We start from the raw sequence: 12,488 nt of genomic DNA on the forward strand, positions 1-12,488 counted from the left end.
ACTGTGACAGATTCAATAAAATGCTACCCAACACCACCATCAGGACACACGGGTATGCTCAAAACCGTGGCTAGATCTCAAAACAATGATGTGAAGAGAAGAAAAGGACAAAAGAATATGAACTGTGTGATGCCATTTATATCAAGTCCAAATCCAGACCAAACAAATTCTATGGTGTTTAATGCCAGAAGGGACAACTGCCTTTTTCAGGGTGGTGATCTGCCAAGAAAGGCATTAGAGCAGTGGTTCTCAACCTTCTGGCCCTTTAAGTACAGCTCCTCATGTTGTGACTCAACCATAAAATTATTTTCGTTGCTACTTCATAATTGTAATGTTGCTACTGTTATGAATCGTCATGTAAATATCTGATATGCAGGATGTATTTAGGCGACCCCTATGAAAAGGTCCTTTGACCGCCACAGGGGTCGCGACCCACAGGTTGAGAACCGCTGCATTAGAGGGATTCTTCTGGGGTGATGAAATACTCAATATGGTGTTTTGGGTTGTGGTTAAACAAATGTATGCAACTGTCAAAACTCATGGAACAGAACATTGACCTGTGCATTTTATTGTATGTAAAGTGAACAGCTATCTGAATAAACAAAATAAAACAATAGCATACATTTAAAAACTGCATAAAATCACCCCACTGCTCAGTGACTGAGCATCAACCCATGAACCACGGGGTCCCCGGTTTGATTCCTGGTCAGGGCACATGCCTGGGTTGCAGGCTCCATCCCAGGTGGGGGCATGCGAGAGGCAGCCTATAGACGTTTCTGTCTCATTGATGTTCCTATCTCTCTAAAGTCAATAAAGACACATAAAAACAACAACAACCTGCATAAAAACTTAAATGGTGATACCTGTTACTATGTTTGTTTTGTTTCATGGTGGTTGGGTGGTTGAGACATTGCAGGTTCCTCAGCTCAGCGGGAAGGGGAACCCACAGGGACCTGGAGAGGCTACCTCCAAGTCCCCAGATGGCTTGGTATGTGACATCGCCTGTGGACACCCCCGGGCCTGGTGGGCTGGGGCAGTCCGCTCACCTGAACCTTCCGATCCGCCGCAGATGCGAGAACATTTCCCCGCCGGGGACATACTCCATGACCATGTATAAATTTGAGTTATCCTGCGGAGAGCAGCAGCTGGTCAGGGCCCTGCTCCCCAAGCCCTGGGCCCCACCCGAAAGTCCAATGCCCTTGACCAGCAGGAGTTTGGAAACCGGTGACACCACCAATCTAGGCTCCAATAGGAGGCACATGCCAAGGACCAGATACTGTACTCACTGAGCTCCCTATCTCACTTCCCTCGGCGCCTGAGGACAAAGGGACAACTATTATCCTGCTTGTGGGGGTGGGTGGTGAAAGGGAGGGCTGGCTACAGGTGCCTGGGCTGGCGAGGGGACTTCACAGTCTGTGACTGTCCTGAGCAAGGCTCTTGGGCCACCGTTTTGTTTTTTTTTTTAATCACAAAATGGAACCAGGAGAGGCTAGAGAATTTGTGCCCCACCCCCTGCCAAAAAGTGTCTCCTTACTAAAACAATGACTATGAATTTTAAGGCGGCAGCAGTAGAGCATGACACCACGCACAGGCCCTTGTGACTGCCTGGGTGGCAGGCCCCCAGTGGACTTTCCCAACTCTCAAAGTCCAGCTTAGGATGGCACCCAGGAGAGCTCACAGAGGGTGTTCATGATGTGTCATGGAAACCTTTTGATTCCCAGTTTACAGATGAGGAAACTGAGACCCAAGTGAAGTCCTTCGCCAGGGTCACACGGGCAGGGGGCGCTGAGCTAGGATTTGAACGCAGGCCACATGTCAGGTTTTTGTAAACACAGTGGTGATTTTCAGGGGTGTCATCCAGGTTGAGTGACATGACCACCCAAGGTTATCAGGTAGACAGACCTAGGAGCTGAACGTGGGTGTATCAGAATCCCAGGCTGATCCTCCTTTCCTCATCCGTGGGGGGGGGCTCACCTTCCGGGGGGGCGGGGGGAGCCACTGATTGTCCTCAGCCCCCTGGCACGGTTTCCCTCTCTGCCCCCTCTATTCCCCGATGGCTGGGACCCACCTTGAAGGAAAACTCAAGTCTGACAAGGAACGGAAAGTTGACAGCCTGCAGGATGCGCTTCTCGTTCAGGGTGTGCTCGATCTGTTTCAGCTTCACCACCTAGGAGCAGGAGGGGGTGGAGAGGAGGAGGTATGAGAGGGCCCTCGGCCCCCAGGCTGGTTTCTGTGAGCGTCTGTGGAGCCCAGGTGGGGTGCTGAGGACACAATAAGAAGGCTGAGGCTGCCCTGTCCCCACGTGGCAAGACCACGAGTCACCAGGCTTCTCAGTGCAGAGGGATCTGAGCTGTGATGGGGGAAGTTTGGGGCTTGCGGATGCCCAGATGAGGCGCGAGGTAAAGTCTGGGGCAGGGGCAGTCAGAGAAGGCTTCTTGGAGGAAGGGGCAGCATCGGAAAGACAAGCAAGAGTAGTGCCAAAGGAGTAGGGGGTTTACAAAAAACTCTGCATCTAGAGCACTCACACACACACATTACATACCCAAACCCCAAGCTAATTTCTCCTCAGCCCTCAGCTATCTCCAGCAGGCCCTTCATGCACAGTGACTGAAGCCCTGAGGGGTATGTACTGTGAACACACAAGCTTGGAAGCCCAGAGAGGGGCAATGACTTGCCTAAGGCTGTGGTTGGCAAACTGCGGCTCGGAGCCACATGCGGTTCTTTGGCCCCTTGAGTGTGGCTCTTCCTACGCCTTAGGAGTACCCTAATTAAGTTAACACATTGCGTACCACATAGAAATCTCTAAGACATACGCCAGGGATCGCACGTTTTTGGGCAAACTGCACGTTATGATTTAAATCATCATAATGCACTTTAGGTGTTGTTTTTCAATAATTATAACATTTTTATTTATAAAAACAATTCAACAATTAAAGTTCCTAGTGCTTTTTTAACGTATGGTACTGCGTAAAACATTTTCCTCTATGAAGAGGGACCAAACAAAATTTACATAAGTATCTAGATTCACTCCTTTTTCCATGGGCGTGAAAAACGAGACCACTCGTGAGCGGTCCTTAACAGATGACGCGCGGAACACGAGAAAACTCCTGAGAGGTACAAAATGTGTTAATAACAAGGTACCTACCTATATAGTGTAAGTTTAAAAAATTTGGCTCAAAAGAAATTTCAATCGTTGTACTGTTGATATTTGGCTCTGTTGACTAATGAATTTGCCAACCACTGGCCTAAAGTCACAGGCCAGTTGGTGTGTCACACACAGGCAGCCTGGCTGTTCAGCCAGCTCTGAACCCCTGTCTGGGGCCTTTTTTGCTTTGCTCACAGCTGTATCCTTTGTCTATACCTGCACTGCCCAATGCCATCCACACTAGCCATATATGGCTGCTGAGAGCTTTAATGCGGCCGGGAGACGGGGGAACTGAGTTTAAAATGATAAATATCTAGCCCTGACCAGTTTGGGCCAGTGGATAGAGCGTCGGCCTGCGGACTGAAGGGTCCCAGGTTCGATTCCGGTCAAGGGCATGTACCTTGGTTGCGGGCACATACCCAGTAGCGGGTGTGCAGGAGGCAGCTAATGGATGTTTCTCTCTCATCGATGTTTCTAACTCTCCTTTCCCTCTCCCTTCCTGTCTGTAAAAAAATCAATAAAATATAAAAATATAAATAAATAAATAAATAAATAAAATAAAATGATAAATATCTAAAGTGAAAATTTAAAAACTGACACTTGACACAGTTACTAGACATCTTTTAAGTCTGTCTGGAACAACTTGGGCTATGCCAATCTGCCTTTTCAACTTCTCTACTTTCTCTTCTCTTTCCTTTAAAAATTTAACATCAGAACAGAGATAAGTTGTAAAGTGTAAAATGCACACTGGATTTCAAAGACTTGGTATGAAAAAAAAAAGTAAGATGCCTCATTAATGATATTTTACATTGGTTACATTCATTGAAATTATAATGTAAATATACTGATTTAATTACAATGTATTGTTAAAATGCATTCCACCTGTTTCTTTTATTTAATGGGGCTTCTAGAAAACTTAAAATCATACGTGGCTTATATGACACTTGTACTGCGCAGCAGTGCTTTAGAGTAGTGACTGGAATAAGTAGGGTGTCAAAAATATTCACAGAAAACAGGCCTGTGTAAATGCCACCTCCTCCAGGAAGCCCTCCGGCCACCTGGAACACAGGTTAGGTGTCTGACACTGTTTCCAGCGCCTGATTTCCCTTGGTATTCAGCCTGGAGGGGAAGTTTGTGGTGCCCTTCTGGCCCTCAGGTCTGGCCATGATGGGGGCTCGAGAAGCAATTGGTGAGTGGATGGATGGGAAGAGCATTCCAGGCAGCAGGTGGGATCTGGCCGCAGGGCAGAGCTGAGCTCACCTTTTGTTTGTCCAGGATCTTCATGGCGAAGTGGTTCCCAGTCTCCTTGTGTTTCACCAGCATCACCCGCCCGAAGGAGCCTGTGCCGAGGGTCTTGATTCGATCAAAGTTATCCAAACTGGCTGTATTCTGTGGATGGAGAGGTTGAGAGAGTCAGGGACCCTCTTCCCTGTGGCCTGCTGGGCCAACGTCTGGGGCATCCTATCTGCCACCAGCAGAGGGGGCTCTGGGGAGCAGGGAGAGTGATGGGGTGAGAACAGGGGGCAGAAAAGCAAGATGGCGGAGGGCACATTCCTTGAGGCGAATGGCAGAGGCCAGATCTGGCCCTGGCCTAGGGCCCAGGAGCTGCTGGCAGCTGTGTGGGGGGCAGGGGCCACCAGCTGTAGGGGGTGGTAGGATGGGGGAGCCTGGCAGTGGGCAATCAGGTGCCTCTGTCTAGGAGCCTCCAAGGGTGTCCAGGCATCCTCCACAGGACTCTAAATCCCAGCCATGACGCAGGGTTACGCTGGAAGACGAAGGCCATTAGCTCACCCCTTCAAGGGTTCCGCACATAGGGCGGGTGGCGGGGGGCGGGCTTACCTGATCAGGATTTTCCCATTTTTTAAGAAAATCTTCTTTGGCTTTGGCTAAGAACTCTTTCACTGGAAGGAAGAGAAGGGAGAGTTAGCTAGACATCCCCATCTCACTGGGGCAGGCCCAGGGTGTTCCTGGGGAGATGCTCATTTGTGGAAAGTGGGGTGCAGCCGTTTCAACCATAGTCTGATCTTTTTTCCCACTAGGGCCTTTGGGTGCCCTGGCTGGGTCTGAGGGCAGCTTGGGAGGGGCCTGATCTGGGCTAGGGCCTGGGTCCCCTTTACTACAGGGAGGTGGGATCCAGCCTCAGCTCTTCCAAAATGGGGTACAGAGCAACTCGGGGGTCACTCTCAGGGGGACAGAGGGCAGTACCCAGGCCAGCCCACCCCCACTTGTCCCAGTTCTGACCGGCATTCCACGGCCAGGGAGGGCCAGGGAGGACGCCAACCGAGGTATTTATAGCCTCAGGATTTGGCTGTTCCTCAGGCCCCTTCTCTGGGGAGGCCGGTCGGGGGGTGGAAGCCTCTGGGGCTCGGGTAGCAAGCGCCCTTGGGGGGGCTCAGCTGTTGCCCTGTTCCTGCCTTTGCCAATTCAGGGGCCCTGGCTCCAGAGCTGGTTCAAGGGAGGCCTCGCTCTATGCCTGCTCCCCAGAGGCCCCTTAGTACCCCAAGAATATCACCATTCAGCTAATACTGAAGACTTCCCAGCGGGCTGACCCTGGGCCTGCTGTTTTGTCTCCACTATCAAATTTGGTTAACTCACCAAGTTTCCTTTTATTCTTCTCCCCATTTAACACTAGGAAACTGAGGCTTCGACAGAGTCATACTTGCCAGCACCCTGCAAATTGTTAAGGGCCAGGACTCTGGAACTGAGATTAAGTTCAGACCCCAGCCTGGTTCTGCTAAACTGTGTGACCTTAGGCAACTGACCTCACCTCTCTGGGCCTCAGTTTTCCTCATCTGTAAAATGGGGAGAATAATAGTAATGACCTGGCAAAGTAGTTTTGAGGACTGAATGAGTTAATCTAGGGCAGTGGTTGGCAAACTGCGGCTTGCGAGCCACATGCGGCTCTTTGGCCCCTTGAGCATGGCTCTTCCACAAAATACCACGTGCGGGCACGCACGTACAGTGTGACTGAAACTTCGTGGCCCATGCGCAGAAGTCGGTTTTTGGCCTGGGCAAGTCTATTTTGAAAAAGTACCGTTGATATTTGGCTCTGTTGACTAATAAGTTTGCCGACCACTGATCTAGGGAAATGGAGTTGGGCAGTGACCTGTATGAGAGTCATTCCATATAACTGTTGATTATTAATTTTGCTTTCAAGTATTTTTTATAATTGAGGTATAAAATACAGGGGATGCATTGAGCGCTCAAATCTTAAATGTGTGGCCTGACAGATGTGTATATTACGGACCTGTCCTAGAGACAACACCTGGGGTCAAGCATGCCATGTGCCAGCCCTGAGCTAAATGCTTTCTATGCTTAAGTCCTACCCCGATGGCTCAGAGTTGCTATTACCTCATTCTACAGAAGAAAAGACTGACCAGGCCTTAGGTTGCCTGCCAGACCCCACTGCTCACGAAATTAACTGCTTCCCTCCCGAAAGGTCGTAGTGAACTAGGGTGGCCCACCCGACAGACCTGTCCTCGACCCTCTGATGTTCCTGGACAGGTGCCAGCCTGAGGGGTCCTGCACACTTGGACTCTGGCCTTGCCTGTCATTTGTGTCCCCCCCATGTGCACCAGGAGTCCACACAGCCTCTGGGTAGCCACCACCCCCATGATCCCCAAGGCTCTTCCTCAGCATTCGGATAAAAGAACGTCCCACGGGGCTACAAGAGCAGCAGATGGAGAAGAGATCACTGGCCAGGAAAGCCTTACAAAGAGTGACCGGGCAGAGTGAGGGAAGTCAAGGAGTGGTCGGGAGTCCTAGGCTGGCGCCTGGCTGGGCCACCAACTGACCGAGAGACCTCTCTGAATCTGGGGACAGCACCACACCCGGTGCTTACACTAGCAGAATCTTTCCTGACACACACTATCTTCCTTGGACACCTCCAATGTATACACTAATTTCTGAACAAAGGTGGGGGAGATGGTACCCTTTTGTAATTCTACCTTCACCCGCCCAGGAAGGTAGGGAGAAATGGGCTTGTGAGGAATCCAGAATGCCTGGTCCCACTTCTCCTTTCGCTCTCGGCCATCCCTGAAATTGCCGGTGCCTTGGTCCTAGCGTAGCCCTTCTCTGTCCCCTCTGGTGCCACTGGCTCGCAGATTTGGGGATGGGGCACAAGGGAGGGGCAGAGCCAGGAGGAACAGGCAGAGACAGAGGAATAATGATGGGGTAACCCCAGCCAGGAGCCCCTATACTCACCTCTGCTTCCTGCCTCCTCTAGCAGAGGGTACAATGGGGGTGGAGTGGGATGGGGTGATCTGGGGCCCATCTGCCCCTGACCATGGAGACTCAGGGTGCTGGCTGTGGCTTAGGTGCCCAGAGGGCGTGGTGCAGGTAGCTCAGGAAACGAATAGTCAGGTGGGCCCAGAGGAACAGCTGCAGCCATAGCTGGAAGGTGGTCTCTGAGTCCCCACCCTGGCCATTGCCTGAACCCAGATTCATCCTAGGCTACCCTGGGAGCCAGGGAAACCAGGAATATGCAGAGCTTCTGAGCTGGTTTCCTCGGGAGGGCCTTGGGGAACCCTGAAGGAGGAGCTGGTTGCTAGGGAGCATTTAAAGGTGCCTGCTCCTGGCTAAGGTTTGCAGAGGCCCTCTAGGAGGCAGTGGGAAGATTCTCCCTAGGATGTCCCTCCTGGCTGGCCTTCCTGCTCCGGGGGTGGGGTGCTAACGCTAACTTATTCCAGGGACTTCACTGCTCCCAGGATGCCAGACCCTCCCTTCCCAGGTGGGTGTACTACCCAGAGGATGGTACCTGATGTGCCCAGGGCAGTGCTCACTGGGCAGAGGAGAAGGAGTTAAGGGCTTAGGCCCAGGCAGCAGCCAGGGACTCCTTGGGGGCTAGAGAGGCCCCAGGGCTCCATTAATTAGCAGAGAGTTGGGTTGGGTTGGGTGTGTGTGTGTGTGTGTGGGTGGGGGTGGTGTAAGAGCCACCCTATCACCTCTCCAAATCCTGTAGCCCCAAGAGAAATGGGTACATCAGATTTTCTCTTGCTCCTATGCAGGGGTGGAGAGTGGAACGGCATCCTGGGATGTCCTTGGCCTCTGTCAAACCTTGCCCTGTGCTTGGCTCTGCTCTGGGCCATGAAAGTCCAAACCGGAAACAAAGGCTAAACCCAGCGGTGGGGGAGGGGGAGGCTGCCTTGACCATCTTCCTCCTTTCCAGATCTCAAAAGAAGTGGATGGTGAGCACAGCTTCTCCCAGTGTGCCTAGCACCCGTGGCCCTTCAGACAACTGGAAGTGGCAGGGAAGGGAAACCCAGCCAGCTGCTGACTTGTGAAACCTGCCGCCCTGCCCATGTCTTCCACGAGAGTAGGGGGGTGGAGGGGTAGGGTGCGTGTTCCAGCCTCCATCCTGGTCTGGATTCGATCTGGGCTCATAAAGAGGGCCCCAGACACCCTTCCATAATCCAGGACTACCGCAGGAAGCAGAGCCCAGTCTCGGACTTCCCAGACAAATCTCAGTACTCTCTGTCCACCAAAACCTGGTTGTCCCAGGAATTCTGGGGCAGGGATGCCAAGTCGGGGCTGGGACCCCCGACCCTGGGCTGGCTGATTCCTCCAGTCTAGCTTGGATCCCCTGCTCTGAGCTGGAACATCCCCCAGTCTGAGCTGGACCCCAACACTGACTACCCCACCCCCATTCTGAAATGGACCTCTATTCTGGATTGGGTGATCCCCTAGTCTGAGCTGGACCCCAACACTGCACAGGACCACTGCAGAGTCTGATGGCTCCCCATTCTGTACTGGGCCATCTGGCCTGGACTCCATCTTAACATCCCCCCATTCTGACCTGGACTCCATCACTGAGCTGGACCAACCGCCATTCTGAGCTGAAGCCCAATACTGGGCGAGTCTATCCCACTGCCCTGCTCTGAGCTGGACCCCTGCTCTGGGTGGACCATACCCCTTGTCTAACAGGGCTACCAATCCCCCCTGCTCTTCTCCAGGCCCCCAGCCCAGGATTGTAAGGGAGGGGTTCCCAGGGCCAACCAGACGTCCACAGCCTTCTCCTCTCTGCCTGCTCCCCAAACACTACTGCAGCCCCTCTCTGACTCCAGGGGCAGAGTGCTCGAGAGTTGCTATAGCAACAGGGTTTAGTCTCACCATCGTTGAAGTTGGAAGCCATCACTCAGTCTTCCTCTCAAGGCACCAGAACTATGGTGGCTGAGAAGGCTCAAGAGACCTGCTGCACCAGCTTGGCTGTCCATCCCCAGATACCTGCCTATAGGGGGAGCCAGGGAGTTGTGTGTGTGTGTGTTGGGGGAGGGGGGAAAGGAGGAGGAGCCAAACCTGGGCCAGTAGGGGCAGGGGAGGGGCAGACAGGACCCTCAAGTTTCTGTAGGCCTGATTGGGTTAAGGCAAAAAGCTACCTTGGAAAGACCTTCTTAGGCACCCATACAACTGCCAATACACAGGTGTTTGACACTCTTGTACTAACGTAGGATGTTAGAAGGCAGCAATTCTTCCCATTCAGGGACTTCTTGGGGGCACTTTTCATGCCCAGAGCCTGGATCTGCTTGTCCCCAGGGCCTAGAATGTGTGTGTATGGGCTCTCTCTCACCAGCCCTAGCCCTTCCCCCATGGGCCGGCTCCCAGGGGTGCTTCTGGCCAGTGCCAGCCAAGGCCTGAGCCCCACTTGGCTGCCTATCCTGGGAGCCTCTTGGGGCCATTGCCCTCTCTCAATTTCTCCTGCTTGCTCAGAGCCGGGTGCTAGGTTTTTTCTCTGCCCTTTTACCATCTTGTCCAGGCCCCTAACAATGGCTTTGGCATCTTTGGGTACAGATTGCCCCTACCCCACCTCACCCAACTCCAGGTAGATCCCCCGCTCTCTTGGGAGCAGGCTGACATTATCATGCCCTGGCACCAGACGGTAGCACAGGGGCTGCAGGATGCCTAATTAGTGCCTACTAAGGCTTGGGCATTCTCCTTACCCCAGTATGGCTGGTGTCTGGCAGATGAAATTCAGGTGCCCCCTGCAGGCTGGCCTGGCTACTGCCCCTAACTCCCACCCTACCCCATCCTAGTTATAAGGGCAAATTTTGACTAGCTCCATCCTTTCAGAATCAGAGTTGCAAGCAAAGTGGGGCTTCCTTCCTTATCCTATTTCTTTCTCTGAGAATCCCTGCAAGTCTCTGGAAGGAAGTACAGCTGAGAGCATTTCCCAGTGTATGACATGGGTCCCACTGGCAAGGCATGAAATGATTTTAGGGATGTTTCACTATTCTAGTCACATTGCATTTCAATGTGTAGCAGGAAAGAATATAACTGGCACAGTAATCCCATGATCATTTATATTACTGCTTAGGATGGATCAAAGTTTATGTCTGAACTTAAAAGTCAAAATTTTTACTATTTTACATTAAGAAAATATAAATGAATAGAGTAAAAATCAGGGAGGTAACTTGCGAATGTCCAGGTTAGGAAATTCTGGGGTCCTGGAAGTTGGCTGGTAGACAGATCTGAATGTTAATCCTGCTTCTGTGACATCATCTATGTCAAAGTCAGGGTCATTTAGAAAATTCGGAAAATAGCCCGTTATGAAAATCACTCGAGTGGACAGATCTATGGAAACCATTTAGCTGGGCATATCCTAGATACCCAATAAATAGTGGCCCTATTCCACCGTGATGGTCCATTCCTGGATGTCCGCCCTGCGTTCTAAGAGAATTAGCGGTTCCTTCCGGAGCCACTGATCTTCTTCCCTGTACAGCTACCAGGACTGGGTCATCTCCCCAACTTTCAACTGAGCCACTGCAATATACAGCTGCCTGCCTCCACCTTCTACCTCCCAGGCCTCACCTGCTGGGGGCCCAGCCCCTCCCTGTGTGCCTAGTCCCCTCTAAGCTCATGCCCAGACTTTTTTTGGTCACTACCCACCTGCTCCTCTGTCATCAAGTACTCAGCTACAGGCACTTGCCTCCATATCCCCCGCCCATCGGTGACATGTCAGCCCTCCCCATGGCTGCTCAGCAACTCTGAGTTCTGCCATGTGAAAATAAAGTTCCTTGGTTTTCATATCAGGGTCTTTCTGGGAGGGGAACTCAGGGGAGCCAGACACTAGGGTTTGAGACCAATAACTAGGAAAGGCATATTTGGACGTGGCCTCCCTTTTCAGCTCTGACTATTTCTGGGTAATGGGAAGTGGATCCTAGCTTTAGGCCTGGAGTGATGACACTCTAAGAACTGGAGGAATTGAGGAAGGGGATTAAGAACCATTTCTGAAAGCAGATACAGACATTTCTTTCTCTGATTGGCTATAAAAGGCCAACACATTTTGTAAGGTGAGGGGGGAACAAGCCTCTTTCTGGCTGAGCCCTGGCAATGATCAGAATCTGTCCCTTGGCAAAGCAAGTCATTAGATGTCACCCATTACTCTCTCTGACCGCCATCCCCTGAGTCCCCTTTCTCACCATTCCAGCTCAAGCTGAATGAGCCTTGTTAAACTCAGACACTCTTCATCCCCCACTTTTCATCCTGAGCCAGGAGCGGGCGAAGAAGCCCAGGGGACTGGGTGAATGACGGAACCTCAGTTGTGAAATGACCATTTATTACTGAGGGGACCTCTAAGGAGCCTAGAGCTCACTGCACAGCAGGAGATGGATAAAGGCTCTGCTGCCATCCCCCAACCCCAACCAGGGAAGGAGGAAGAAACAAACCCAGCAAGACCAGCTCAAACTTGGCTTTGAACACACTGAAGCAGTTCTCTAGGTTCATAAACAGTCTGCTACCCCAGCTAGGGACAGACACTTGGGAGGAGAGAGCACAAGCAGAGCAGCAGAGTGACAGGATGAGAGCGGGGCAGAGGGACCCAGAATGATCCTGTCCCCCATGCCAAGTAACACAGAAGGGAAAAGCAAGGCTGGAGGTGGCTCTGGGAAAAGCTCAAGTGGGCACAGTGTGTCTGGAGGGGGGCTCTGGTAAGGTGAAGAAGGAAAGGGCAAGAGAAAGATGGCGGGGGCTGGAGGAGGGAGGGGTGTGGTCACCAAGTGGCCAAGGTCCCTATGGGATGGAGACAGACCCCGCAGCACTCCCAAGACCGGCAGAAGCCTGGGTCAGGGTCTGGCCGTGAGGCCCGTCAATGGGAGGGGTGAGTGAGGAAGTGAGGGTATTAGTATATGGGAGAGGGTCCAGGAAAGTAGGGAATAGGGTAGTGACAGGGCCCCATGTGGGGCCCCAGCGGTCATACGTGCCATGGCTGGCAGTGACAGCTGGGTGGGGGGGCACAGTTTCTGCAGTGGGGGGTGGCCTTTGTCAAGGGGGCCCCTACGAGAGTTCTGCGGGTCCTGGGCCCTAACCTTGGACAGGCAGGGGGAGGGGGCGCTGGGGGTAAGCAAAAAGA

The 12,488-nt window shown here is 52.2% G+C and overlaps 1 protein-coding gene across 1 annotated transcript in view; it reads right to left on the reverse strand.

Annotated features, from left to right (window-relative positions):
• The window catches only part of PRKACA (protein kinase cAMP-activated catalytic subunit alpha), a 12,959-nt gene extending 3,684 nt beyond the window's left edge, over positions 1 to 9,275 (reverse strand). The window contains exons 1-5 of the mRNA XM_006769190.2: positions 9,254 to 9,275; positions 4,985 to 5,046; positions 4,406 to 4,534; positions 2,069 to 2,167; positions 1,047 to 1,129 (exon numbers count right to left, since the gene is read on the reverse strand). Coding sequence (XP_006769253.1) covers positions 1,047 to 1,129; positions 2,069 to 2,167; positions 4,406 to 4,534; positions 4,985 to 5,046; positions 9,254 to 9,275 — 395 coding nt within the window. The remainder of the gene's footprint in view (positions 1 to 1,046; positions 1,130 to 2,068; positions 2,168 to 4,405; positions 4,535 to 4,984; positions 5,047 to 9,253) is intronic.
• Positions 9,276 to 12,488: the final 3,213 nt, after the last annotated feature.

This window comes from Myotis davidii, unplaced genomic scaffold (assembly GCF_000327345.1).
Source record: "Myotis davidii unplaced genomic scaffold, ASM32734v1 scaffold1204, whole genome shotgun sequence".
NCBI lineage: Eukaryota > Metazoa > Chordata > Mammalia > Chiroptera > Vespertilionidae > Myotis > Myotis davidii.